This window comes from Lemur catta, chromosome 16, assembly GCF_020740605.2.
Source record: "Lemur catta isolate mLemCat1 chromosome 16, mLemCat1.pri, whole genome shotgun sequence".
Taxonomy (NCBI): domain Eukaryota; kingdom Metazoa; phylum Chordata; class Mammalia; order Primates; family Lemuridae; genus Lemur; species Lemur catta.
The window spans coordinates 7,114,117-7,141,828 of record NC_059143.1 but is presented as its reverse complement, the minus strand read 5'-3'; the positions used below and the strand labels follow the sequence as shown (position 1 = coordinate 7,141,828).

Genomic DNA, 27,712 nt, shown 5'->3' with positions numbered 1-27,712 from the left:
GGGATGCTGCTGCCGCTGCTGCGGAGTAGCTGCTTCCCTTCCTCGGCTCCCGGCGGCGGCGGCGGCGGCGGCGGCGGCAGCGGGGACGGGGACGCGGGGAACCGGCCGGCAGCGCAGTTTCAGAGCGGAGCCCGCGGGCCGCCGGAGCCGCTCGGGCGGGCGGACGCCGAGCCCGGGGCGGACCCCCCGCGCGCGGCGGAGGCCGAGGGGGCGCCGGGGCCCGGGGCGCGCGGCCGGGGGGCGGGCGGCGGCGGGCGGCGAGCCGAGCGGGAGCCGTATGCGTGCATGGATCCGGGCGCCGCGCTGCAGAGGCGGGCCGGGGGCGGCGGCGGCCTGGGCGCGGGCTCCCCGGCGCTGTCGGGCGGCCAGGGCCGCCGGAGGAAGCAGCCCCCCAGGCCGGCCGACTTCAAGCTGCAGGTCATCATCATCGGCTCCCGCGGCGTGGGCAAGACCAGCCTGATGGAGCGCTTCACGGACGACACCTTCTGCGAGGCCTGCAAGTCCACCGTGGGTAAGGGCGCAGGCCGGCCCCGGCCCGGGCTGGGCCTCCCGCCCCCGGCGCTGCGCTCCCGGCGCCAGGGCCGTGTCCTTGGCCTCGTCGGCCTGGTTTCTTCTCGCGCCTGGGAGCCTTTGCCCCTCTCCTGCTGTGTGCCTCCGGGTGGCCTTGCATTGGGGGGATGGGGTTTCCGTGGAACCCCTTCGATCCCATCCCTAAAGCCGGAGTTTTTCGTTCAGTCTCTACGCAGACTTGCCCTTGGGGCCTTGCGGCCTCCATCCTCCCCGGGCGCAAGCCTCTCGCGCCCTCCCGTCCCCGCTCGGAGCCGGGTCGCTGCCGTCCTCTCCCGCGCTCTCCACGGGCCAAGAGGTCAGGGTGGCGCATCGGGCCTGCGGAGCTCTGGTAGACACAGCTGGTAGAGAGAAACTTACGGCCTTTTACATACTCACCCAGCAAAAAGGGGGTGTGACGTGGGAAGCAGGCAGGCAGCGAAGTTAATACCAAAGGCCACTCACAACACCTGCGTGCCCCTGGTTTGGTGACCGACGCAGGTCATTTATGGCTAGTTTTGATCTTGCCTTGGGCGGAGGAGTATTTTCACTGTAAACCAGGACTTGTTTTCCCATTTTGAACCCATTTTTCATGATGCACTGAAATGACGAAGTGTAAAATTGCCTACGGAGAATATTAAGACTAAAACTACACCAAGTTTCTTCTTTTAACTGTAAACGCGGGGCAGAGGAACTTCAGCTGTATTTATCCATTATCTGGAATAACCCGGTAATTGGCAAACATGGGGATAATTCCTTACAGAGTGAAGTGAATACCTTAACCCCAGGTCAAGTGTAATAGCTTCGGTATCTGAAAGTGAAGATGCAGGGGAAATTTTTAATGAAGTCATACTTACAGGACGTTGGGTTTGTCAGGTGGATGTGGGCAACAGTTTCTGTGGAAAACCCCTTAAAAGCTGTCAAAACTAGGAGAACCCCATAAATGGGATGATTCTTCAAAATAAAGGGCAGTCACCTTCCCTGACAGGCAGGAAGGGATTTCCCTGGGGGGTGGTCCAACAAACACTGAGCAATATGGAGCTTTGATATACAGAATTAAAAGTATCATTGCATATCCTTACACAGATATTTAGTATTGTAACCAGCGGTAGTTCCAAAGCTGTTGGTATAATTTTGAGATGCATTGGTTTCACATTGTCATGTAACAAATTTACAATGTCTTGTTGGAAAATTTTTATATTGTTTTTGAGAAATTCCCTTAATGTTTTCTTGGAATAGATCATTTTGGAAATATTTGTGCTGTCTGTACCGTTTGTTTTTAAAATATTGGCCTTGGGGACATGATATTAAAATTCAGTAGCAGAGCTGTATATTTGTTTCAAATATCTAATCTTGGCTCAGAGTACAGAAAGTTATTAAATCATCAAATGAAGTTTATGCTGTTATTTTAGTACCTGACATAAATAAAGTAGGATTAGAAACAATTCAGAATTATCAATCTTTTGGGGCTCCACACACTTAAATCTATAAAAATGGAGGGTGATATGGTTGTACTGTCTACAAAAGATATCAGTACAGGTACCAATAGGTGGGTACCTGGGAGGGCTTAAGTGGATGAAGGGTGAGGTAGATGAGCAAAGCTATGCTTTAAAAGGAGGAAGAGGAAGGGTTTTCTAAACTGGGCGGCATTCCTCCAGAGTAGAGGAGGGAGAAAATAAATAAACTGGGCAGCAGTGGAGCAGCACCCCCACATTCTTAGATTCCTAAGGGGCCATGGGAATGGATGCTGCGGGACGTTGACTTCCATGCTAAGGAGGGTAGACACTATTTTGTGGGCACCTAGAACCATAATGGCTTCCAAGTAAGGCTTGGCATGATGACAGTGAAACTAATTTGGCGGAGCTGCATAGGATATTTGGGAATAAGGGAGAAACCAGGAGGCAGGGAGACCAGACAGTTTATTTCTCTGTCCCTTAACAAACACACATAACCCCACACACCAAGTGTGGTTGAAGTTTTTTTGGCTTGCTCATTTTTGTTTCTTCCCCACATAGCCTTTAGTACTATAATACTATAGTACTCAATAAATGCTTCTGACTTTGGGAAGTTTTAAGAGGAAGATGGTGACCCTCATCCTGCTCCAGAGCCTGAAGATGCTTTAGGAAAGCTAATTAGCCCCCTTCAGTTTCTGCCACAGATTTGCTTTTCACTTCCAGTTGTCAGGTCATTTGTTGAGCACCTACTGTGTGCGGCGTGTTATGCTATCCGCTGGGGATTCAGCGGTAAACAGGACATGGGCTCTGTCCAGAGTGAGTCAGCGTTCATGGGGCACAGTGTTACAGGTGTGCACAGAGTGTGGGGACACAGTGGGAGGGCCGCCACTGAAGGTAGGAGTGAGGGTTGGTCAGAGAAGCCTTCATCCTCATTGGAATGTTGCGAAGATTAGTTCATTCCTCTAGTTCCTTTATAAAAATGATATTTAAACATAGTGCTGGGTGTGGTGTAGAATTGTGGTTGCCTCACCTGAATGAGCTCATAGGGTCCTTATGAAGCTGGTTTTTCTAGTTTCATTTCCATGTAGTACAAGGAACACCGCATAGAGAAGATTCTTTTCCATGGTTGCAGTTTTCCCTTTCCCTGCCAGGGCTTGTAGATGTGTGCCTGCCACTCATGACAGCAGAGTCAGGAAAAGACCGTGAGCCCCACTGCATGACCAGGGGAGGGTCCGGGAGCATGCCTAGACCAAGTGGGTCCCCAAAGTGATAGTATTGTGTAATTCACAGGCTAGGAGAGTGTGTCCAGTAAGTGCCTTTTAAAAGCAAATCAGACTGACTTGGACTTTGTATAAAGGATCGTAGTAGAAATCCTTAGGGATTTGATATGATGAACCATTATGTAAAATTATAAATGAGTAAAATGTCAATTTTCTTTTTGTATCGTTAATCAGATCAGAAGCTGATTAGGTTAAAAGATACATAATTCACAAGGATATGAAAAGCTAAAAAGATTGTTTTTAATAATTGAACTATTTAATGGAAGTTGTCTAAGTGGAGTATTATTTTCAAAGGGACTGTGTATTCTTGAAATTGAATTACTTTGTTATAACTAGCATAATTTGACAAGTTCTTTAAATAAATACAGGGGCAGGTTTTTAGAGTTTGAGAAATGGAAAAAGTACTTGACTATAGAAATTTACAACTATCTAACATACCTGGACCACTGTTTTTCTCATAGTGACGCTTATATCACAAGCATACTTAATTATCTACTATGAATCTGTGGGTGCAAGTGTGTGTGTGCACATTTATACCATTACTTTCTGACTGGAAGCTGCAGAAACCATTTCGGTCTAGCAACAGTGAATTCTTGATCTGTCTTCCTCCTGTTTGACTCCCACTAGATTTAGCACAAACAGGAAAATGAGCTGTTAAAAAGTATATATCAAAAAGCAACCCCATAAAATTATGTATTTGTCAACCTTTGTTTTATTTTTATGTAACTGTTGCAAGTAGCTGTTAATTTTGTTTGGACTGAAATGGTTTTACCCGGTAGAAACCCACCCAGCCCTACTCATGCTCCAGCAACACTGCATTTTACAAAAAACACTAGAGTAAGGATACGAAACCTGGGCTCTTTAGGCTCTGCCACTAACTAGTTTGTGACTTTGAATAAGTAATTTAGTTTTATGTGCACATAAAATATAATATTCTATTAGTAGGCACTGCTGTTTGGTGGGCACTTACTGTATACCAGCAAAAGGCCTCACAGAAGCCCTGGAAGTGATCCCTATTTTACAGATGAGAATACAAAGTCTCAGAGAGGTCAAAACTTACCATCTATGGCACAGCTGGTTAGTAGGTGGTCAGGGTCAGGGCACTATCTTTCTGTCCCTTAGCTTGCTTTGAGATTTAAATTTACTTTGCTTTGTTGAAAATGCTGATGTCTCACACACGTAGAGGTCAGATGTGGTGAAGGCCCTCCCTGGTTTTCTAATTTGGTCCTCATAACAGCCCTATGAAGACAGTGGTATTCCATGGTATCAATGAAACCAACTTTCTTTAATGATGCCCATGTCACCACTTGTCACTTGCCTTTTGAATATTAAAATAATGCTCTAAGGATTGCATTTTTGACCTCTATATTCCATCATTCACATATCTTAAGCCTTTGACATATTTTAAAAAATTTTCCAAAATAGGTATATTTAAATATAGGAAAAGTCTAAGTAAGGCAGTCTAGATCAGGATTCTACTATTCTGGGCAGTAAAATTTTCCCCAAAATGCTGGAGGCCAGTATAGGATTGGCAGTTCTTTTCTTTTGCCAAGTAAGAACATTCAGCAATCACTGTCCTGAACTGAAAAAGAAGAAAAAATTAGGAAAGACAAGGTACTGGCTTTGTTTTTCTCGTTGTGTAGCAGCACGTTACAGTTCACAGCCTGGCCCCTGAGAATGCCTGGTCTTAGAAGATGACAGTACTTCTTCAGAAGTCATTTTAACTCAGTTACTGGCCCTATCCCTGTATTGTCTTTGCCTGACTCTCCCCCTTAGTCTGTGCTGAGATGAGGATGCACTCAGGGTCGGTGGGCCAGGCCTCAGTGGGAGGTGGAGTGTGCTGGGGGAGTGGGGTGGTGCAGGTGACTCCATTTCTTCCGAGCTGGCAATTGAGCCGGCAGCAGAATTGAAGGGTCCAAGAAACACAGGTGAGTGTAAATCACTGGCAGAGATGGCTATCTGGGAGCCTACCCTTGACTGTTTGGTGATAAGACAGGTGGCGTGTAGTCGGGAGTGTCTTTACCTGGAAACTGTGGTGTGGCTGTTGAGGGAAATTGACTACTTGCACTTTATTCTGGAAACTTAGGGTGGAAATTTTTGTTCGAAAACCTAGAATGAGCATTTAATATACTGGATTAAAATGCTTATCTCTGTATTTTATTTCACTCTTCTGTATTTATATGCAATCTTCCAAGCCATGACTGATCTGCCCAAGTATTTCACTTAAAAGAGAATTAGGGGAAATCATCCAGAATTCCTCTCCAAAAGCCCAGGCTCTGCAGCCCTCCAGTGTGGTTGCACTCCATCTGGAGAGAACCTGCTGCAGACGCCCCTGCCAGGATGATGTAACACAATGACTCAGGGAGATGCGAGTGTGCAAGAAACTAACATTCAGTTCTTAATTCCCACATATGCTGTGCATTATGTGATTAGGTTCATTTAATGAACTTATTGCAGGCTGATAGACTTGCACAGTGTCCCCTTTTGTGGAATAAAGTAGCTATCTTTCGGAGAAAGTATGCAGATTTAGTTGGCATTGGGCTGTTAAGGTTGAATAAAAATCTATTTAAAGAGGCTGAAGTGCTTTCAGCCCCTCCCCTGTCTGCACTCACACTGAAGAAGAAAGGTTTCATTATGCATGACAGAGATCCAGGTTCTTAGAGAACGCCTCTTTCCAGTCTGTAGAATCTGCCAGCAGCAATCTGTCAATAGATCTTGGAACTGGCTGTAGAAGGCGGAGTAGGTTCCTTTGAGAACTGATAGGTCCAAATTATTCTCTAGCCTTGGGTGCCAGATGCTGTTCCAAATCAGCATTGCTTTGAATTTGTAAAGAAAGCATAGCTCTGTACAGCGGTCACTCAGCACACGTTTTTGAGAGGCGCTGTGTGTCAGACACCACTCTCCTGGTCATTTTATAGGGTGCAAGGCTCAGGCCTGCTCAGCTGGCTTATCTTTCTCAGAAGGGGAAGCGAGTCCTGGGGGTGGGTGTACGCAGTGTTGAACAAGAGGTAAAATGCCACTGTGCTTCAACGAGGAAGAATCTGTCATTCTCCTTTTGTCCTTTATTGCACATCTTTGACATTTGGGAAGTATTTGGAAAACCAAAACTCAGACCAAAAATAGTGCCCTTAATTGAGTGTGATTATGTTTGTTTGTCTTTTAAAATCCCTATCCTTTAAAGCCAGGAAGCACCACACAGGCTTAACAGAAAACATTTTTCTACAGAAACGTTTTTGCCCCCAAATCTTACAAAGCCCACTGTTTGGTTTCTGTGCTTATGTAATACCTTCGTAGTTTACAGAACAAACAAAACAGCCTGCAGTGCCAACCCGGCCGGCTACGGCAGCTGACAGATAGGACTCCCCAGGCCCGGACTCGAGTGAAGGGACAGGCCCCTCTAAACAGGAGCTTTGCTGTTTTTCACAGGCTTTCTGTCTCCCTTCGTGCCTTGTGTGTGGTAGAACCTTAACGCTCTTGTTGATGGGCTACGGAATCACAGAAACCCAGTCAGCCTTCTCCTTGGTCAGCTCTCTTTCTAGCTGCTCCCCAGGTGGTGGTATGTGTGGAAAGAGTAGACATTGGAGGCAGAAAGCAGTCCTGGATTTAAGTTCCAGCTGCCACTGTGCCCTTAGACAAGCGACTTACCTCAGTTTCCTTGTTCATAAAAACAAAAACAAAATGGGACTTACACTCTTTTCGTATCTCATGGTACAGGAATAAGTGAGAATAAAGTATCTCAGGTGCCTGGCCCAGAAAAGGCAATTTATAATTCTCTTCTCTTCCTAATGTATCCTGTAGATGTGAAAACTCCAAAAAATTCTTTATCTGTAAATAGGTGAATATGAAATATCAAAATGTAAATGCATGACCTGGGTAAAATACACAATCCATTTGACAGTCCCTGTGTTTTTATGGATCTCTTCTGAGTGGTAGTAAAGTTAGTATTTTTTGCATGTGATCTTCTTGTGACCAAGAGCTCAAAATGACATGGTGGCCACAGCCTTTCAGATAGAGGTTTGTTTATAGCCCAGGAGCGGAGAAGGCCTCTTGGTGCAGGAATGAATCTGCCCCAGCCAGCCAGCTAGCGTACCTCACTCTTAATTTTCTAACACTTGCCTAGCAATGCAAAGGTTTTTTTTCAGCCTTAAATATGTGTTCGTACCTCCTTTCCAGCCACTCCCTCCTCTGCTTATTCATTAGGTGAGGCCGCATAGGGAGTGGGGAGGCGCACAGCCTGCAGCCAGACAGCCCAGGTTCAAGTGTGTGCTCTAATCAGCTAAGTGACCTTGGCATCTACTCTGACTTCAGTATTTTCATCTATAAAGTGGGGACAATAATGGTATCCATCTCATAAAATTAAGATGATCCACTACAGTGATTTAATGTACATAAAGCCCTTAGAATAGTACCTGAAATACAGCAAACACCAAAAAAGTTAGTTCTTAACTTTCTTTTTATTTGTGAAGAGAATAAACACCTTTCTATGGAATTCTCTCATGCATGCGTATTTCCATGAGAACGGAAATGTCCAACTCCTCTGACTGGCTCCGACTTTCCCCCCTCTGTCCCCGCCTGATGCAGTCTGTGCTGCTATAGTGTGTTCCAGTCAAGTGCAAGCCTGTCTCCTATGCTCCTGTGTACTGAGACATGGGGTGGTCTGTCGGTGCTGGGTAGAAGCATGCCAACTCTGGAATGCAAGAGAGGGGTAGATCTTATTAAACTTAGGATGGACATTTGATATCCTCAGGCCTGAATAAGCATTTTTTTTCTTTCTTTCTTGCTCTGCTGAATGCAGTGGCGCGATCATAGCTCACTGCAACCTCAAACCTCTGGGCTTAAGTGATCCTCTGGACTCAGCTTCCCCCGGGACTGCAGGCATGCACCACTGCGCCAGGCTAGTTTTTTTTTTTTTTTTTTTTTTTGGTAGAGATGAGGTCTGGCTATGTTGCCCAGGCTGGTTCCTGGCCTCAAGCAATCCTTCCACTCAGCTTCCCAAAACACTGGGATTACAGGTGTGAGCCACTGCACCCAACCCTGAATAAGCATATTTTAATGGCATATGGCAACGTTACTATTTTAATAGTACCTGCTTCTGAGATGATCAAAATGTTTTATAGTTACACTAGTTTCTATTTGATTGGATCTTCATAACACAGCTTTAATAGGAAAAGCCAGATAATATTAAATAACATTAATAGGATTTCACAAATTAGGGTACTTCCTGAGGACAGTACAGGAATTGTAAGAAAGTTCTAGCAGTGAGTTTGCATGGTATGGAGGTTCATTTTGAACTCTTCTCAGAGGTGGTATAGTTTGGGCAGAAGACTGACTTCGTGTTTAGGTTACTTGTTTTCTTTTTGTTTGTTTGTTTGTTCGAGACAGAGTCCTGCTCTGTTTCCTGGGCTAGAGTGCCATGGCGTCAGCCTAGCTCACAGCAACCTCAAACTTCTGGGCTCAAGCGATCCTCCTGCCTCAGCCTCCCAAGTAGCTGGGGCTACAGGCATGCGCCACCATGCCCGGCTAATTTTTTCTGTTCTTAGTAGAGACGGGGTCTCGCTTTTGCTCAGGCTGGTCTCAAACTCCTGAGCTTAAGCTGTCCTCCTGCCTTGGCCTCCCAGTGTGCTGGGATTACAGGCGTGAGCCACCGCGCCCAGCCTAGGTGACTTGTTTTCTAATGTTAGATTTGCCTCTATCTCTGTGACCTTGGAATATTTCTTAATTTATTTTCTCACAACTCACTGAAAATGTTTAAAATCCTCTCCCTCAGTAGGAATATTATGTCCCAAATTAGATGACATTGTATAAGATACATCCTTGGAAGAAAAGCCAGTGTACAAACTTAAGATAGTTACTGTAAATTGCAGTAGCATCACAACCACTGTTTGAATTGAGGCTTACTTCCAAGTCTGAAAATCCTTCAGTTTTGTGAAGGTGTTAGTAAAATCTATAGTTTGGCGCAAACTCAAGATCTTTGGTGGAGGGGGGGCGATGGAAATGAGCATGGAAAGAAAAAGGGTGCAGTCTGTTCGACTGCAATCCTAGACGTGGACCATAGCGTTATTTTTACTTTCTTGGAAAGAAGTGTGAAGAAAGCAATTTCTGTGTATTTGTGCTGTTTTCATTTTTGTAACTTCTCATGGCCCAGCAGAAGGAAACACAGTAGTGTTTTGGAAATGTTTTGCCTTAAGAGGAACTTACAAATCTTATGAGCACTGAGCAAGCACACTGAGTGCTCATGCCATTGCTAAGATTTATGGAAGGCAACTAAGAAGGCAAAGTGCAAAGTTAGGCTTTGTCTGTAACCACTTGATTATGGTGATTATGGGCCATTTGCAGAACGTTTCACACTTTTTTCTTTTTTCACCCATCTGACTTTTATTATAATAACCTTTCACAGTGGGCAGTGGTCTAAATTTGAATCTTGGTTCTGCTGCTCAAATAGCATGTGGCATGACCGTAGCGAAATTACCTCCCTCACTGTGCTCGGTGTCTTCTTCTATAAAATAGAAGTAACAGCGCCCACCTTGCTGGGCTGCTGCGAGGATTGGATGCCTTGGGTACAAGGCATGGAATGTTCGACAGATGTTTGCTATCATGTTATTACTAAAGGAAACGAGGGTCAAGGATAAGATACAGTGACTCAAATAGAGCAATCTAAGCTCATCGTTAATATATAGCCCTGTAACCTGTGTCCTTTTTGAAAGCTTCGCTAAAGTAAAAGACTTTCTAAATTGGTAAGCTTAAAGAAAGGTAAGCTCCTGTTACCAGAATCATCGACTTGGTGGAGCACTTCATCTAAGTGACTGGGTGAATAAACTGTTACTGTAATAATCCACGGGGATGAGGGTAGTAGGGAGAGGCTGCGAGCATGTTAAGACTGCCCCGTGCTTTGCGGACTTGTAGAAGTGAAACGCTCTGTTTCTGTGTGTGCACATATTTATTTCTCCCACGTGTGTCCTGGGCACTCCTGCATTCACTGCTCCCGTTCCACATCTGCCCGCCCTGTCGTCTACTTGAGTACTACTTAAGTGTCTTTTTTTTTTTTTAATTCATCAGTCCTGAATTTCCCTAACTTTTCCAAAAATAACCAATATTTCTCCTTACATGTACAGCACTTGGTGGAGAAGAAGGGGTGATATTCAGTCGTCAGATTCATTGAGCTGCTGTTGTGTGCCAGGCGATGTCCTGGACTTCAGGGGGCAAAGATGAGTTTGTCCTCAGAGGGCACATCGCCCGTGGGGGGTGACAAAGAAGGAGCAGTGTGATGTGGGCCGGAAGAGAGTCCAGGGCCAAGAATTGGGAACAGAGGTGAGGAGAGGGCGAGGGTGGTGCAGTCAGAGAAGGGTTCAGCTGGGAAATCTAGGATTTAAAAGATTTCTGGGCAGACAAGGAGGTTCTCTAAGAAGAGAAAACAGCAGAGAAAGACACTTCTTTGCCAAGTGCGTGGTGTGTTAATTTAATTTAGGTCAGTGTGACTGAGCTTTTCCAGGGCAGGGACTGTCCCCATGAACTGATGGGTGGTGGGGGCTGGCTGCCTCCTCCCTTAGTCCAGATACCTGCAGGGAACTGGGCCTACTGGGCTACTGATGGGAATGAAGTTGCTCCCCTTTTTGTCCCTTATTTGTTTGTAAACATTTCCTCCTTGGTGGGAGGAACTCTACTGACTTTTCCCAAAATTAATCTGCCAAATAGGCGAGGCTACTGGCAACTTGTTACCGTTTTTGAGGTCCATTTTCATTTCTATGAAGTGTGAATATTAAAAATAGACATTAAGAAATTTTTGACTTGATGTAAGAGGCTTTTTAGAAATGATTAGTTGTATACTTTTATAAAAATATATTTCTAAGCCATAAATTGGATTGTTTCCAGTCATTACCAGCTATGTAATGGCTATTAGATGATACAGGTATAGGATATTTCCTTTAAGAGAGAGGACTATTTTAATTAACTGTTTGCATACATGGAATTTTAGATTTAGCCACTTTGTATTTTTTTCTGTTGTTAGTGATTTTATTGACATTAATCTGCTCACTAAAACTAGATAGTCTTCGCTGTGGCTAAACAGATTGTTAATCCTATTTTGTTTTCCTATTAAGAATTAGTGATGTGTTTATGATCATGTGATAATAGCGCTTATTTTCTGATTTTGAATATCAGTGCCCTGTCCTTTCATTTTTATTCATTAAACTTTGTGGTTACAAAAATAGTCCTGGTGTGGGAATACTAACGTTGAATACGTTGCTCAGGTCTTTTGAAAAAAAACATCTGACATGCAGAGAAAACGGCATCATCAAAACAGAACTTGTCTGCTCTGGCTGCTTCAAGGGACTCTTGTAGTGGATTCGAAGCAGAGCTCAAGAGTGGTGTCATGCGCCAATTCTTTTCAGTCAAGTAGCAGCCATGTGACAGGTTTTTGTAGACGTTACATCCCCTAACTAAAAATTTTAAAACAAACTCATTTGAAGTAATTGGAAACAAAACTTGAAAACAGAATAGTAGTCAGGACAGAATGTGAATTTGGTTTGTAAATTCCATCACAGATTAGCCTGGCAGTGTTTTGTCATTAAGCTCTACCTTTTTAAAATCAGAACCTAGCAAGTATCTTCATGCCGTGTTTTGTATCTTGTAGAACATCACTGTAAGTTCTGCGGTTACCTTGTCGTTGAGTCATTAAAGAACTCCGCTTAAGGATCTTAGTCATGCACAACGCTGTTTCCTGTTTCAAGGCTATGTTCCAGTGTCATTTGACTTTGGAAAGGAAATCAGTTCCAGAACTGAAAGTGAAATTGAGTTAACCAGCTTTCCTTCAGGGATATTTGAAATTGTCTGATGTGAGAGGTTAAGAATTGAAATCTAACAGAGTGTTCTCCAAGCTTTGTTTTTTATGACATTTTCATGCAACATCTCTTTTATAGAAGGAGGGCCTCCCCCAGGGTTGTCAACATGCCTTTTGGTGTGCCATTGGTATCTGCCATCTACTGTGTGTTACTAATTATAAAATTCGGTCACGTCTTCCACTTCCCCTCAAGAACCTATCTGACTGCAAAGCTGCATCAGTTCCCAGTGACGGAGGGTCCTCCTGCTCTTTGCCCAAGGTGCCACCACAAATGTGGTGCCCGCCAGCCTGTGGGAGGCCAGGATCACCCACCTTGGGGCCCGGAGGCAGTCAGGAAGTAGTTCCTGTAGGGAAAGTATCTCTAGTTCTGAATTCAGCCAGCATCCCTTTCATTTTTCTTAGTTGTAAAAATTGTGTTAAAAAATACTGTCTTGGAATATGTAAGTTTTCTGTAACTGAAAAACATATAAGGTGACATACACAAATGAAAATTTGATTTTAAAAAATATATCTGAAGCGTTATGGGCTGAATTGAAAAGAAAAGATGATCATGATGGTTTGCTTAGTAATATTAAAATGAATAAAAATTAAAATTGGATATGTTAATTTGTGTTAGAGTACATTTTTAAAATAATTCCTCCCTCCCACTATTGATAATATAGTAAATGTCGTGTTTATATTTACCTGAATTTCTGTGAGTGCCAAAAATTTTAATACAGTAACTTCTAAATTCAGATTAAGGCTATTTCAAATCAAGGTTAAGTTTCCAGTGTTCCATATTAGAATTTTCCCCAAGATAACATCCTTTGCCAAGCCATCTTTTTGTTGATGTAATTATGAAATGTGATTTTAAGCCAGCTTCTCTGCTGAGCTGTGGTAGTAATAAATCGTGCTATGGACAACAGATCCTAGCTCCGTCCATCAGGGGAAGGCCTGGCGTGGGCTGGCATTCCCGTGTGCACTCAGGCAGGAGGGTGGCGTGGAGCCGCACATCTTGGTGTGCTTCTGCCTTGTCCTTGGAATTTATCCCTGATGCCGGTTTTCTGTGTGTTTGTTTTTCTGGTAATAATACAAAAACATACAAATAGAATTATTTTGTGTGACAAATTTCACCTTTATTGTTTTGCTTCATATTTATTTGTTTTATTTACAGGTGTTGACTTTAAAATCAAAACTGTTGAGCTAAGAGGAAAGAAAATCAGATTACAGATCTGGTAAGTGGAAGAGCCTGCATCCAGTATTGCACTGTATGTTTTTAATCATCCATACGCTTGTCTAATGAGATTAACTACTGAGCTGGTTCGCCTCTCCTACTTTTCTGCTCCTTTGCTTATTTTAAAATCAACAGTGCTTCCTTCAAAAGAGAATTTAGAAGAGGCTGTCATGTCATATTCCACTTGCATATGGGGAGTTGTGGAAAGAAGAATGGTCCTAAGGTCATTAGGTATGAAATGTCTGATTTAGAATGAAAAGTTTAGTTTATTCTATCTGAAACAAGAAACAGTACAATTAATCAGAGTATCAGCCTAAACTATTGATACAGTTTTACTATACTATCTTAACAGTAGCATGTTTATGGCTGCAGCGAAGAAGCCTGGAGAGTGAGTGGCAATGAAATTGCAAAAGGCGTTTTCCACAGTTTGTTGAGATTGAGTATTTTTCCTTGCAAGAAGTGGTCCAAGGTCTGGAAGAAGTGGTGGTCAGTTGGTGCAAGGTCTGGTAAATACAGTGGATGACAGAGAGTTTCCAAGTCCAGCCTCTATAGTTTGAACAGCATTGTTTGTGCAACACGTGGTCAAGTCTTATCTTGCTAGAAGATTGGCCTGTCTCTGCTGACCAGTCTCGGCTGCTTACTCACAAGCATCCTCATGATTTCATCCAGTTGGTTGCAGTAGAATCTGCTGTAATCGATTGACCAGGTTTCATGAAGCTGTAGTGGTTAATATCAGTGCTGCACCACCAAAGAGACACCATTAGTTTTTTTGATGAATATTCAGTTTTGGTGTTTCAGCATTTCATTTTTATTCAGCCATTGTGCCAAATGCTTGTGATTGTCAAAAAGAATCCATTTTTCATCACATGTAACAATATGGTGTAGAATGATTCACCTTTATGTCATGACAGCAAAGAAAGGCAAGCTCCGAGACAATTTCTCTTCTGACACTTGTTTAATTTGTGCGGAACCCATCTATCCAGCTTCTTTACCTTGCCCGTTTGTTTCAAATGGTCCAATATTGTTGGAATAGTAACATCAAAGCTTGCCGCTAATTCATGCATAGGCTGAAATGGATTCGCTTCCACTACAGCTTTTAGCTCATCATTATCCACCTTGGTCTCAGGTCACCCACATGGCTCGTTTTCAAAAATAAAATCACCAGAATGGAACTTCTCAAACCATCAACATACTGTGCATTCATTAGCCACATCCTTCCCAAACACTCTGTTGATATCTCGACCTGTCTGCACAGTATTGGTTCCACGACAGAACTCATATTAAAAAATAACATGAAGTTTTTACTTATCTGTGGTTGCACAAAAACTGCTCTAAAAATTTTTTGAAAGATAATCACAAGCCAATATGTGCATTTGAAAGACTGAGGATGTACCTTCACAATAAAAATAAAACAAGAAGTGTCAAAGTGAAATGTCAGCAACATCACCTGTCAAACTTAGTACTTAAGGAAATCAGACATTTCATACTTAATAACCTCCTACTTCAATGATAGCTAGTTTGGAACCTTTTTTGCCTCTATCTTCAAATCATTTGACATGGTATCAAAACTGTCATCACTAAAATGATTGCTCACATACCTGTCCTCATGTATTTAGCGTGATAGCATTCAAAGAAAGTCCAACATGTTCATAACCGGATTTGCCCCATCTGAAGGCAGATCCCCTGCAGACAGTTCCGGGGCCGTTCATGGTGGCACTTTGCTGCGGGGTGGCCTCCTCCTTCCAGCAGCACTGCTGACGCCACATGACTGGGGCCCCCATTAATGCCCACTGGAGATGAATCCAGGGGCCTCTTTCTAAAGAGAAGCCCTTTTGTCAGATCGTAATTGGAATGCGAAACTAAACCAGCTGTGTTAAAATTTCATTCAGCACTAATAGCTCTCCCTTAGCCATTAGCAGCCCACAGGTGGAAGGAAGGACAAGCTCGGGTCTGGTGGTGGTTTACGGTGGTGCTGTTGAGGTCTTCTGAGAATGCTGTTTTGTTTTTCATGACACAGATGCAGTGTACTCAGCTCACTAACTCCTCTCGGCAGGTCACCCTCAGCTCTGATTGTTTGTCCACCATGTGTGTGTTTGCTTTCATCTGCGTTAACCGCTGCTTCATCTGTGGCATCACCGGTCACCTAATGCTTGAATGTTAGTGCCGTGTCTTCATTCTTCATCCGTGTCCGTGTCTGGGCGCAGCTGCCGCTGAGCCAGCTTTGCTTACTTGCCTTCCGGAGGTGTCTGAGGTAATGTCTTCATTTGGTCGCCCTTGACTACATAACACACCTTAAGGATTTTTTGGTTTTGGGGTTTTTTGTTTTGTTTTGTGCTTTTGCTTTTTGTATTTTTATTTTTGGCTTGACTGTGAAACATCAAGCCTTGTCTAAATACTTGAATTAAAAAAAAATAGATATTTCCTATTTTAGTAGCCCATGATCAAAAAGGCAGCAAACTTTGTTTCATGCATTGCTGCCCATTTTTTAACTCTGAGTGGCAATAAAGTGTCTTGCACACAGCTGCTATTTCTGATTATAAGCTCTTTAAGGTAAAGGATTTGGGATGTGTCCATCTGTGTACGCAGCACCTGTGGGTGAGGTATATTTGGTGAGATTGCTTCACAAAAGGTAACGTAGGTACTACTGGAATACGTGTGACGCTTGCTTCCTCTACCTTAGAGGCCTGGGGACTGTGGCACACATCTTCACTGATGTGCGAATACTGTCTTCAGCCCTGATGGTAGTAATCGGGTTTATAAAAGTATGTTCAAATGTCCTGGTGCTTTCCTGGAACTCTGCCCACTAAGACTGTCTGTGCTGGTGAGGTGGATGCTTCTGGAATCTGACTGCAGTGCCTTTGACTCTGAGCTAAGGGCCCTACCTCGTGGAGTGCCCTCCGTGGAGGGAGTGTGAGTGTGGTTCCAGGAAGAGCACAGGTGCCCAGAAACTGCTTTCTTCTTGGATGTAAAAGCATCCTCCAAAAATAACTCCCCTGCTTCCACCTTGACTTCTCACCCCTCTGCCTTCGTTCTCTAAATTTTCACAACTGCATGACACTGGCGAGGGATGTAGCTGAGGGAGGGAAACGGAGGCACTGGACTCACTGACAGGTCCACTGCAAGTTTCCTACGTGGAATACTCCATGAATCACGAAGGAAGTAGAATTTGGCTTTGCCTGAAGGGGATTTCTACAGTGACTCATTTTCCACGATATGCCAGCCACTTTGTTAATCATATAATACTGAAGATAAGATTTGTATTTTCCGAAATATTTTATTTAGAAGATGAAAAAATGTTTTTCTTCATTATTGCTATCCAGTAGGTAAAAAGGAAGTATTGGAATCGTGATTGTAATTCTTACTACTTTTTTAAAGTTATGGGTGGTTTATTGTGGAGTCGCGGGCAGTCCTTGTGCTGTTGCTGCTGTGATCTGCTCTGTGGCGGGCACGCCGCCATGGTGTCACTCGTCCTGAGTCGAGGGCAGAGGGGCCAGCGTGGTTGGAAGCAGCCATTCACGGAGGCGTTGCGGACTCGCCGTGTGCTCTGCTCTGACTTTCCGGACTGTCCATCTGTGAAAGCATCGCCCAGTGGTTTTCACAGCGGGGTCTTGTTAGAAGAAGTGCATTTTTTCTCGATTTCTGGATATAACCAAACTAAAAATATTATTTGCTATAGATTCCTAAAAGTTTAAAGTACCAAAAGCTGCGGATGTCATCACATTTTTATGTCAGTATCACGCTTTTCAGGTCTTGATTATCTGTGGTCCGAAAAGGACCATTTTTTTCTTCTTTGTACTTAAGTATTTCTGCATGAGCGCATGTAAGAACTTTATGTAAGTGTAGCTAAAATAAAATGTGTTGACTAGGATACATAGTTTCGTGCATTTATATCCCAATGGTTATCCTGGAAATTAGTCACAGTGAACTAGTTGTCCTTGTGTTGAAATGGACTTGAAGCTATGAAATTTGTCTCCTACCTTTAGGCAAGCCCAGAATTAAAATGCTTCATTTAAGGGTCCCTTTGTTCTGTCCACTGGACCAGTCTTCACTGTGGGGGCTTTTGTTTTAACTGGTCCTCTTAGTTTGGCATCGTTCTTTCATTCTCTGCTTGGAAGAGGGGGAACATGCATACCCTGAAATTGGTTTATGCCCTGAAAATTAGTAATTGCACTATTTAAATGGACATATTAAGTACGTCAAATAAGAATCTTTGAATAGTCTAAGCATTGTTGTATTACCAGACTAGAAAAACAGAATTGAAGGAATTTTTCAATTTGCAACAAAAGCAAAGAGAGACATCAGAACAGATCACATGCTAACTGTAGTAAATGATGATTTATTAATAGCTGACCTTGATAAATTGGAAATCTCTAGAAATCAACTCTTTATGATTACTGAAAAATTCAAGTTTATGGAAATAAAGAGGGGAAATAATTAGGATTCTGCATCTTCAGAGAAAGGCAGAGCATGATCAGTGCATTGATACCATCGTCTAATTTTTTGAAAAATGGAGGCCGAGCGCAGTGGCTCACACCTGTAATCCTAGCCCTCTGGGAGGCCGAGGCAGGTGAATCGCTCAAGGTCAGGAGTTCAAGATCAGCCTGAGCGAGACCACGTCTCGACTAAAAATAGAAATAAATTATCTGGACAACTAAAAATATATATAGAAAAAATTAGCCGGGCATGGTGGCGTATACCTGTAGTCCCAGCTACTCGGGAGGCTGAGGCAGGAGGATCGCTTAAGCCCAGGAGTTTGAGGTTGCTGTGAGCTAGGCTGACGCCACGGCACTCACTCTAGCCCGGGCAACAAAGTGAGACTCTGTCTCAAAAAAAAAAAAAAAAAAAGATGGAGATTTATGTGTGATTTTTATGGTGCTGGCACATAGTAGGTGTTCAATGAATGCTTGAATGGAATCAACATTTCATTTACTCCGTTCTTCGAACATACATGATAGCAGATAAGTTAGTATGTAGGTAGGGAAAGTCATTTAGGCAGGGGCACTTTAGAGAATAGAAAATAAAACCTTTGTCAGCCCAAATATTTTGGGACTATGGTGTATTCTCTCAAAGGAACATGGTTTTCTACCTTCAGTTTTCAGAGCCAAGCCCAAAATAATGGAATTTAAGGAATGGTTTTTAAAGTCAGCAAAAAACAGTGAACTTTATAATGGCAAGCTTCTTAATGTTTCTAAGATTTCTAAGTATGTTATTTATTCAACATTTTTTTAAACTACATCAAAAATACCTTTTATTATCCCTATTCTTCGATTGTTTTTATTAAAAGTTGTATTATCTGTAATTTCTCTGGTTTTGAGCCCCCAGTTTCTGGTATCTAAATTTATTGAATATATACAGAAATGAATGTGAGTTGATTTACACTAAAAGCCAGATTAAAATTGCTTATGTGCACCGTCTAGGGGATAGACATGCTTGAAGCTCTGATTCAGGGGGGTGGGGCAAGGGCAATGTGTGTAACCTAAACTTTTGTACCCCCATAATATGCTGAAATTTTAAAAAATTGCTTAGAATGAAGATGTATCAAAGTACATAATTCTCAAAATGCTCAGTGAAGATCTTATATCTGATTGTTACTTAAATTTGCAGTTCAGCTATATTGTGCTAAGTACAGATTTCAGAGGAGGAAAAAATATGTGTTCTATTGACTTTTTAAAGAAATGGGAAATGTTTCTTAACAGTACTCAGCACAGAATTTTTTAAAAACATTAAAACATTTTGTCAGATCCTGATTTGGACAAGCCATGACTTGTGATAGGATGGCAAACTATGCTCTGAAGGATTTAATAACTCTTTACTGGTTTGAAAATATTAATGTATATTCCTGAATGCCGAGGACTAGAGAAATAATTTTATTCGTTTATTCCCTGTGGAAATCAAATGGTATATAAATCTCTTCTTTCTCAGCTGCCTTGAAGGTGCCTGTTAGTGTTGTCTTTTAGTTGTTTTTAGAAATCCTGAAGAATTCAGTCTCCTTCTGTCTGCCATATTCTTTAGATTTCTGATTTCCAATTTTTTTTGCAGTTCTGGGCCAAAATACAAAGTTTGCTTTGCCTTGAAGGGGCACCAGCTTTCTGAATTTTAAACATGTAACCTTCTGTTCAATACATGTTTTCTACTCGACCCTGGTGGACAAAAACAGACCAGCCTCTGCCCTCCTGGGGCTTCTAATCAGGGCCCCAGGGTATTCATAGCATCCTCTGGAACAAAGCAAATGGCATTGTTAGTGAGCTTTTTTTGTTTGTTTAACAATAAGGCATAGCGAACTGATTTGGTGGCAAGTCTAGTCTGAAGGAAGCTGTAAATTATAGTGGCATTGCCAGAGGGTGTGTTTGGGGACCCAGTCCTGCAAGGTGCCCAGGGAAGTGTTCTTCCCCTTGCAGAAACTCCTCTGCTGTGGTGTGACCTTGCATTGAAGAGCCTTGTTATTTGTGTACACGATTGCCCCCAGCTTACTCGACCCTGGCATACCTGGGTTAGGGTTCTTTGGGAAAAGCTAAATTATATGTGGTCTTTAAAGAAATTGTTTACCGGCCGGGCGCGGTGGCTCACGCCTGTAATCCTAGCACTCTGGGAGGCCAAGGCGGGCGGATTGTTTGAGCTCAGGAGTTCGAGACCAGCTTGAGCAAGAGCGAGACCCTGTCTCAACTAAAAATAGAAAGAAATTATATGGACAGCTAAAATATATAGAGAGAGAAAAAATTAGCCGGGCATGGTGGCACATGACTGTAGTCCCAGCTACTCGGGAGGCTGAGGCAGGAGGATCACTTGAGCCCAGGAGTTTGAGGTTGCTGTGAGCTAGGCTGATGCCACAGCACTCTAGCCTGGGCAACAGAATGAGACTCTGTCTCAAAAAAAAAAGGAAATTGTTTTCCTTGTTAAGTCCTTCCTGATCAGAACCTCCTCCATTGAGCATCGTTGTAATTAGAAGTATGTGATGGTTCTCCAGCGGTTTCTTGGCGTATCACATGGAGAACCAGGTCTCAGCAGCATCTGTGCCCTGTGAATGTGCTCACGTCTTCCTTCAGGTTGAAGTGGCCAGTGTCAGCCTGGAGGAACAAGAAAGTTTTTAGATTTCAAATTAGCAATCATGGAATAGTGAACTTCACTGTATTTGCAAATCTGTTTGGTAACTCTCCCGCCTTTTGCTTTGACCACCTTTTCTGTTTAGGATTAAGAAAATAACAAGATTATTTCTGTAGCTCTTTTTGTTAGTGGGGGACTATTGGTCATTTTATCAGCAAAATGAGATATTAACTATGTATGTTAAAGGAGAATTGTAGATTTAATAGTGTCAGTCATTGTCTCTGCATGTTCTCACTGCTGATAACTGCCTACCATAGAGGGTGTTAGAATTTCTACCACTTTACTGTGAGGCAACTAAAATATAAAATAGTTCAGGAAAGTTGTTCCTCAAAGAGGCCAAGTCATGGAGTCAGCAGTAGTGCCCAGGTGCCCTGGGCCTCTGTCCACTGCCCTGCCTGCCCACAGCAGAGTGTACCAAAAAATGACTGTCATCCACCCCAGGTAGGGTTTGAGACAGTGCTTTTAAGGAAACTGGGAAATAATAGCACATATACCTGTTATTGAACAAATTTATACAAGCAAAACACCTAGAAAAGCTGACTTGAGCATATTACGATTAAAAAAAAACAGTTTTGTTTCAGCCTAGTGCCTAACTCCCTGTACATCTTTGCTGTTCCTCTTGTTCCCTCCATTTCCTCAGTTTCCCTCACAGTCTAGTAGACTGGGGACTCAAAACCTTCTAGAACAAAGTTTATGGTTTGTGATGGGAAAAAGTGTGATCAAGTGAACTTGCATTATAATTTATAGTAGTAAATTTCCGTGTACTGTTATGCTTTATTCTAGAATGTCAAAAATTTATTACAAGCCTAATGTTAGTTTATGTTGACCCTTTGGGTATAAAGTAAGAGATCAAAAATTGCTTTTATGCTTTATTATTTCTGCCCAAATTGTCACATTGGGAAGACATTTTATTTGAAAACAAGATTTTGCTCTATACAGGATTTTAGCATCTTTAAACTGTTGTGGGATTGACCACTCTCCTCCCTTTTATTACGACTTTTTGCCATGAAAATTCTTATTTTCTTATTTTCAAAATCTTGGTTTGGAAGTAATTGTGACTTCTTTGTATTTTTGTCTGAACATAGCTAGTTCAGAGACGCTCCGCCGACTAACAGCAGTGCCTGTGCCCAGGTGTGAGCACAGACGTGAGGCGTCACCTGGTGCACAGCAGGGCTGGGCCTGCAGTGGGGATGCTGCTCTCCGCGTTGGCAGGACACGTTGGGGGCGATCCCAGACACGCTGGCCCTGCTTGTCCCCACAGGCCCAGGGCTGCTGACTTCAGGCCATGCCTGCTAGGATTGCAATTGTGAATCTTTTTCTTCTCTTGCTTGAAGTGGTAGTTGGTGATCCCAGCCCCACGCTCAGCACTAGCACTGGTGGCTAGTGAGTGGGAAATGTCTCTCTGACGTGGGGCCTTCATTCTTCGTAGGCTCGTACTGTGTGTGAGAGCGGGTGTGCATGTGTGTGAAATTCGCATTCCCTGTGCATCGTCATTGCTCTCAGGGATGATGAATGGTGTTGTAAACTACCTACAATGTGAACTCTTAGGAATTGCTTTGCAAATACTGCATTTTAAAAGCTTTTACCTCCTGTTTTATTTTGGAAAAACGTAATGATCATATATTTTGATGTTGTATTAGCATGATTTTCTATCTTTTAGGGGAAAAAGTTATTCTAGAATAGTATGTTGATTTTGGTTCATAATCCATCTCCACTCATCTAATTTAGTTAACCCATGTACAGAGATAGCTTGTATCTCATATAGTTTTAGTCAACCTGAATTTTTCCTACACTCTTTAACTGTAATCATCAGGGGAAGGAAAAAAAAGAAATGTTCATGTTATTCATGTTCTTTCGTAGTAGAAAAACAGAAGCATAGTGTTTGCATTGGATTATAGAGTTGCTTACTTTGGTTATTGTTTAGGAACTGATTTTTGCTGCTATTTCTTAGGGACACAGCAGGTCAGGAGAGATTCAACAGCATTACCTCAGCTTATTACAGAAGTGCCAAGGGGATCATATTAGTGTATGATATCACTAAGAAGGAGACGTTCGATGATTTGCCAAAATGGATGAAGATGATTGATAAGGTAAGTTGCATTTTTCTGTCCGATGTGAACACTCCGCTTGTGGATGTTAATCATTATAAAAGGAAGAAAGGGAAACACATTTACTGAACATGCTTTTGTACAAACTAAACCATCATTTAACCCACATGACAGCCTTCAGGGGAGTTGTATAATTCTGTGTTGTAGACGAGGCAAAGAAGAATAAAATTTATCCAGAGTCAGCTTATAAATAATAAAACCAGGATTTTTATTCTGGTACCCTGGACTACCTGACTTCATGGCCCAGACATGCTTAGTCCACCATATCCAGCTGCTGTCATGGAATTAGAGATAGGACATTCTCATTTCTGCAGAAAGGCCACTTGGACACCCATTTCCTGAGCATCCACAAAGCAGCCACCTGGGGAGGAGCCCTCCCCGCCCCCAGCCTGCTCTGCACTTGCCATTGGTCACGCCAGGGTCTACAGTGACACATCACAGGGTTCCGATGTCCCCTCATGCTGAAGCCAGCGTGTGCTCCTAAGGAAGTTAGAAAGGGACCGTTTTTTGTACTCTAAAAGGTTGGAACTAATGTGATGAATATAAAACCGTAAGAAATGGCCTAAATCCTAAGGCCTGGTTAGGTACTTGAATTTGTGACTCTGACAAGGTCTTGAGGTCTAATGCTGCCTCCTTCTTTGGGACTTGATGCTTGCTTTTCATCATTATTTGAGTGGGAGCATCGCTTCTTGAGTGCTTACTGCAGGTAGGTGCTGTCCCTGTTGCCCACACATCACTGGTAGGAGACTGACGCCCTGCTTGGCTGAGTAACTGAGCCACAGCCACACCATTCAGGTGTCTTTTGTTGCAGTCTGTTTCGAATAACTTTCTAGAAATACACAAAATTAAATGAGTTATTCAAGTGATTTTAACTTTTTTTAAAAGAGAGAAAGAGACAGGGTCTCGATCTTTTACCCAGGCTGGAGTACAGTGCGCTGACCCTATCTCACAGCAACCTCAAGCTCCTGGGCTCAAGCGATCCTCCTGCCTCAGCCTCCCGAGTAGCTGGGACTGCAGATGTGCACCCCACACCCAGCTGTGCCTGTACATTTTTAAAAAACTTAGAAATGTAGCATAACTTTTTTTCTTGATTGTAAAATCAATGATACTTTCATTGTAGAAATTTGGGAAATCAAGAAAAACACAAAAGAAAATTTAAAATTTATAGTTTTATTGTCCTGAAAAACCATACTGAGCTCAGTCCATTTATCTTGCTTAGTTCACTAAATATTTTATCATGAGGCTCTTCCTGTGTCATTAAATGTTCTTTAAAAAAATAAACAAAGCATGTTTTTGGTTTTTAATGGCTGTGTTTTTTAAGAAGTACTTTAACTTGATTCTTCATCTATTTTGTGGGACTTTTAGGTTTTTTTCAGTCGATGAAAGTTTTGAATATAGAGCTTTGCCTGTGTTTTGAATCATTTCATTAGGATGGAGTCTTAGGATTGGTTGGGTCAAAGGACAAGAGCATTGTGATTCTTAGTGCTGTGACCAGGCTTCTCTCTAGGACACGGTGAGCCCTGTCTCGCACACCCTGCGCCCACGGATGGTGGACATGACCACACAAATGTAAATGAGCGGAAAGCATTATCTATGTTTACCTCTCCTCTTCAGTACGTGACAGTGCCCGTCTGTGAAACGGCTTCTTTTAAATTCCACAGTATGCTTCAGAAGATGCAGAACTTCTCTTAGTTGGAAATAAGTTGGACTGTGAAACTGACAGAGAAATCACCAGGCAACAGGGTGAGAAGGTGAGAGGCAGGGGGGTCCCAGCCCCAAGCTCAATGCTTAGACTTGATGTTTTTTTCTTTTAATGAATCACCTATTATTTTATATTATGAAATAATTATCAATACAGTGATCACTCAAGTTATATCCTTCTCATTTGCTTACTTTTTTTTTTCCTGACTTCCTGCTTCTTTAAATTTTCATTTTGAAATGGAGGGAGAAAACATAAACAGATTAGTATACACAGCATTATTATCTAACCTGACATTTTATAGAGAAAGATTTTTTCAAGCCATGAAATTGCCTTCATGATTTGCTCTTGCTCTAATGTCTTTTAAGTTTCCTTCATTTTTGCTAAGAATTCAGTCATGGAGAAATGATGCTGCTCGCATGTTAAATGTCAGATGTGTCCTGACACCACCCTAGGGATTTTGTTGTGTTTTGTTTTGCTAGTTCTCATAATGTTAGAATTTGTTACACTTGGGAATTTTATATTTGGGCATAAATGGGACTTTCCAGCCCTTCAGTCCCACGGCTTCCCTGCAAGCTGAGCCCAGAGGCTGGGACTGTCCCCAGGAGCCAGGCCTTGCGCTCGCGCCTGGGTCCGGGGCAGCCCGCACAGAGGACGTAGGTGCGTGTCTTCTCTCAGTTTGCACAGCAGATAACTGGGATGCGGTTCTGTGAAGCAAGTGCCAAGGATAACTTCAATGTGGATGAGATATTCCTGAAACTCGTCGATGACATTTTGAAAAAGGTAAAAAAAGAATCTACATCATGAAAATATTTCATCTGAAAACTGTTGTTTCCTTTATCACTTAGTTGTTGAGAATTTTTTATTTAGATGCAAAAGTACAGTACTTACATTTAGGCTCGAGAACCAGCTGTAGTTGCCAACGCGGCCAGACCATCCACCTGCTGGAGTGACGCCGGTTTCCCGTCTCGGGCTTTAGTGTCCTTAGAGTGGATGTGCAGTGTATTTGCTTAGCCTTGAAATAGGGTTTGGTGGAGTGACTTAAGGTAAAGTAATGTGCCATGTTTATTTGACATTTATTTTTCTTTTTTCCTGTTTTCCCATGAGAAGTTTGATACAGACAGTAGAGGCCTAGCAAAGTGTGCCTGTCTCAGCGGAGAACAGAGCCCCTTGGAGCCGAGCTTGTCTCCCTCGGAGCTCTGCTCCCTGGTGGGAGCCACTTTGCAAAGGCCTTTCCATGTCGCTAAATCGCAGGAAAACTGCTGGACAGCTTCACTGAGCAGAGGAGTTTATTCAGGCATCTTTAGGCTTACATTCAAAGATTAGTAGTAGGAACTGAAGTTTATTTATACTACTATTAAGTGAAATTTGCTCAGTTCAAAAGGTTCTAATAAAGTGGTTGTTTATATAATTGCCAAGAGAGGTTATTTCTTTCTTAGGAAGCATATAAGTCCTTAGAATGCAGACCATTTTTTTCATTTGTTAATGTATTAAATTTTCATTATACTGGATACTATGAAAGTAAATGTTTATGAGGTTGGTCAGGTCTCTTCTACCATAGGGTATTAAATAGACTCTTCCTGACTATAGAGTACCTGGTGTTTGGTTGTGTGACATGCAGTGCCCTGAACCTGTTTTGTTTTGGTTTGGTTTGGTTTTTTGGCTTAATATTTTAATGTCTGATTAATCTTTGATGATCAGAGAGGTTTATATAACAATACTTTGTTTACTATATAACTGGACAATTTGCAAAGTATTTACAGTTGACCTTTGAACAGCACAGGGATTAGGGATACCCCACACAGTCAGAAATCTGCATATAACTTTTGACTCCCCAGAACTTAACTATTAACAGCCTGATGTTGACGGGAAGCCGTACCAGTAACATAAGCAGTTGATCAACACATATTTTGTATATTATGTGTGTTATATGCTGTATTCTTACAATAAAGTCAGTTAGAGAAAAATATTGAGCATCATAAAAAAGAGAAAATACATTTGTTATTTATTAAGTAGAAGTGGGTCATCATAAAAGTCTTCATCCTTGTCATTGTCACATTAGGTAGGCAGAGGAAGAGGGGGGGTTGGTCTTACTGTCTTGGGGGTAGGGAGGAGAGGTAGGCACACTTAGCATAACTTTTATTGAAAAAAAAATCACACATAAATGGGCCCGTGCACTTCAAACCCAGGTTGTTCAAGAGTCAACTGTAATGTACCTTAGAAGGTTAAAATGTGTTTGTCTTTTCTGTTTAACCTTTAGATGCCTCTGGATATCTTAAGGAATGAGTTGTCCAATAGTATCCTCTCATTACAACCAGAGCCTGAGATCCCACCAGAACTGCCTCCGCCAAGACCGCATGTCCGATGCTGTTGATTGGCTACTTAGAGACAAAGTGGAAACAGTTTCTGGAGAGGGGAAACGTTCTATTCTGCACTACAATCATTTTGACAATTTCCTTTCGCACTTTGTAATCCAAGTCAAAGCTATACACTAACTTGTAAATATGCAAATATGCAATCCTGGGTAAGTTTTGGTTATAAGTTACATATTTCCCTCCAAATTATTATATTTCATTCATTACCCCAGTGTCTAGTGTACATGCACTGGGAAACCTAGTACTTCTAATATGAAGAATGGGAGAATGAAAGGTGTAGTGTTTCTTGAAATAAATAATATAATTGTCCTTGTTAATTGTATTATGAGGACAGAAGATATTCTGATAAGAAGAGAGAATGTGGTGCTTTGCTTGCTGTTTTAAAGAAAATTTGTAAAACTAAAGACTTTTTGGAAAAAAGCTATCTTAAGTGCTTTTTCTTTACAAGACATTTCCCCCAGCTGTAGCATCTTTGAAGTATTGGAGTGTTTCTGCCACAAAGCGAAGCTCCATTCATGGTCATCATTGAAGGTTATTTATTATGTAATGTAACGGTAGAATATTACTAGTTAGAGGGTTGGATTTGACTTGGTCCTAAGGCCACAGAATCTCTCTCATGGTTTCCTGAGGGACATACCTTATCCTTTTAAGAACTACAAAGATTCAATAAAGAAAGAAATGTTTTTGAAACTATAGAAAAAGATTTTAAAACAACGCTGCTGTCCTAAACAAATCCTGTTTAAAGGAATTTTAGAGAGATACATTTTACTATATCAAAGAACATATGTGTATTTGCCTAAACATCCTGTATCTTTGTAATGAGAAAACTTCTCCCCTTTATGGTGAAGCTTACTCCAGTTACGCCTAGACCGTGTTCCTTTTTTTTTTCTTTTTCTTTTTTTTTTTTTTTGGTCTGATAATTTGTGAACTCTATCTTTGGTATATCTTTTATTAAACTGCACTGTTTTGTTTAGTCAAGGTAAATAAGTAATTATGTATTTGAATAACTTGGCGTGTCTCGAGTGTTGTGATATGAAAAGCATTGTGGTCTTTCTACACTAATGAAGTGCAAATAAAATTTTGTATTTATGAATGACAGT

The 27,712-nt window shown here is 42.1% G+C and overlaps 1 protein-coding gene across 1 annotated transcript; it reads left to right on the top strand.

The window, feature by feature from the left end:
- On the top strand, positions 1-27,710 carry RAB12 (RAB12, member RAS oncogene family). Its single transcript, XM_045527571.1, has 6 exons — positions 1-511; positions 13,270-13,330; positions 22,382-22,520; positions 24,200-24,289; positions 24,916-25,020; positions 26,498-27,710. Exons 1-6 carry the CDS (start codon positions 4-6, stop codon positions 26,609-26,611), a joined length of 1,017 nt encoding a protein of 338 aa, XP_045383527.1. The 5' UTR covers positions 1-3; the 3' UTR covers positions 26,612-27,710.
- The last annotated feature ends 2 nt before the right edge of the window (positions 27,711-27,712 follow it).

What these genes read in the sequence shown, in the direction of transcription:
- RAB12 (XM_045527571.1), top strand. Translation starts at nt 4, where the DNA reads ATGCTGCTGCCGCTGCTGCGGAGTAGCTGCTTCCCTTCCTCGGCTCCC. An exon ending in GGCCTGCAAGTCCACCGTGG is followed by an intron (nt 512 to 13,269) that starts GTAAGGGCGCAG and finishes TTTTATTTACAG; the next exon opens with GTGTTGACTTTAAAATCAAA. An exon ending in GGATGAAGATGATTGATAAG is followed by an intron (nt 22,521 to 24,199) that starts GTAAGTTGCATT and finishes TAAATTCCACAG; the next exon opens with TATGCTTCAGAAGATGCAGA.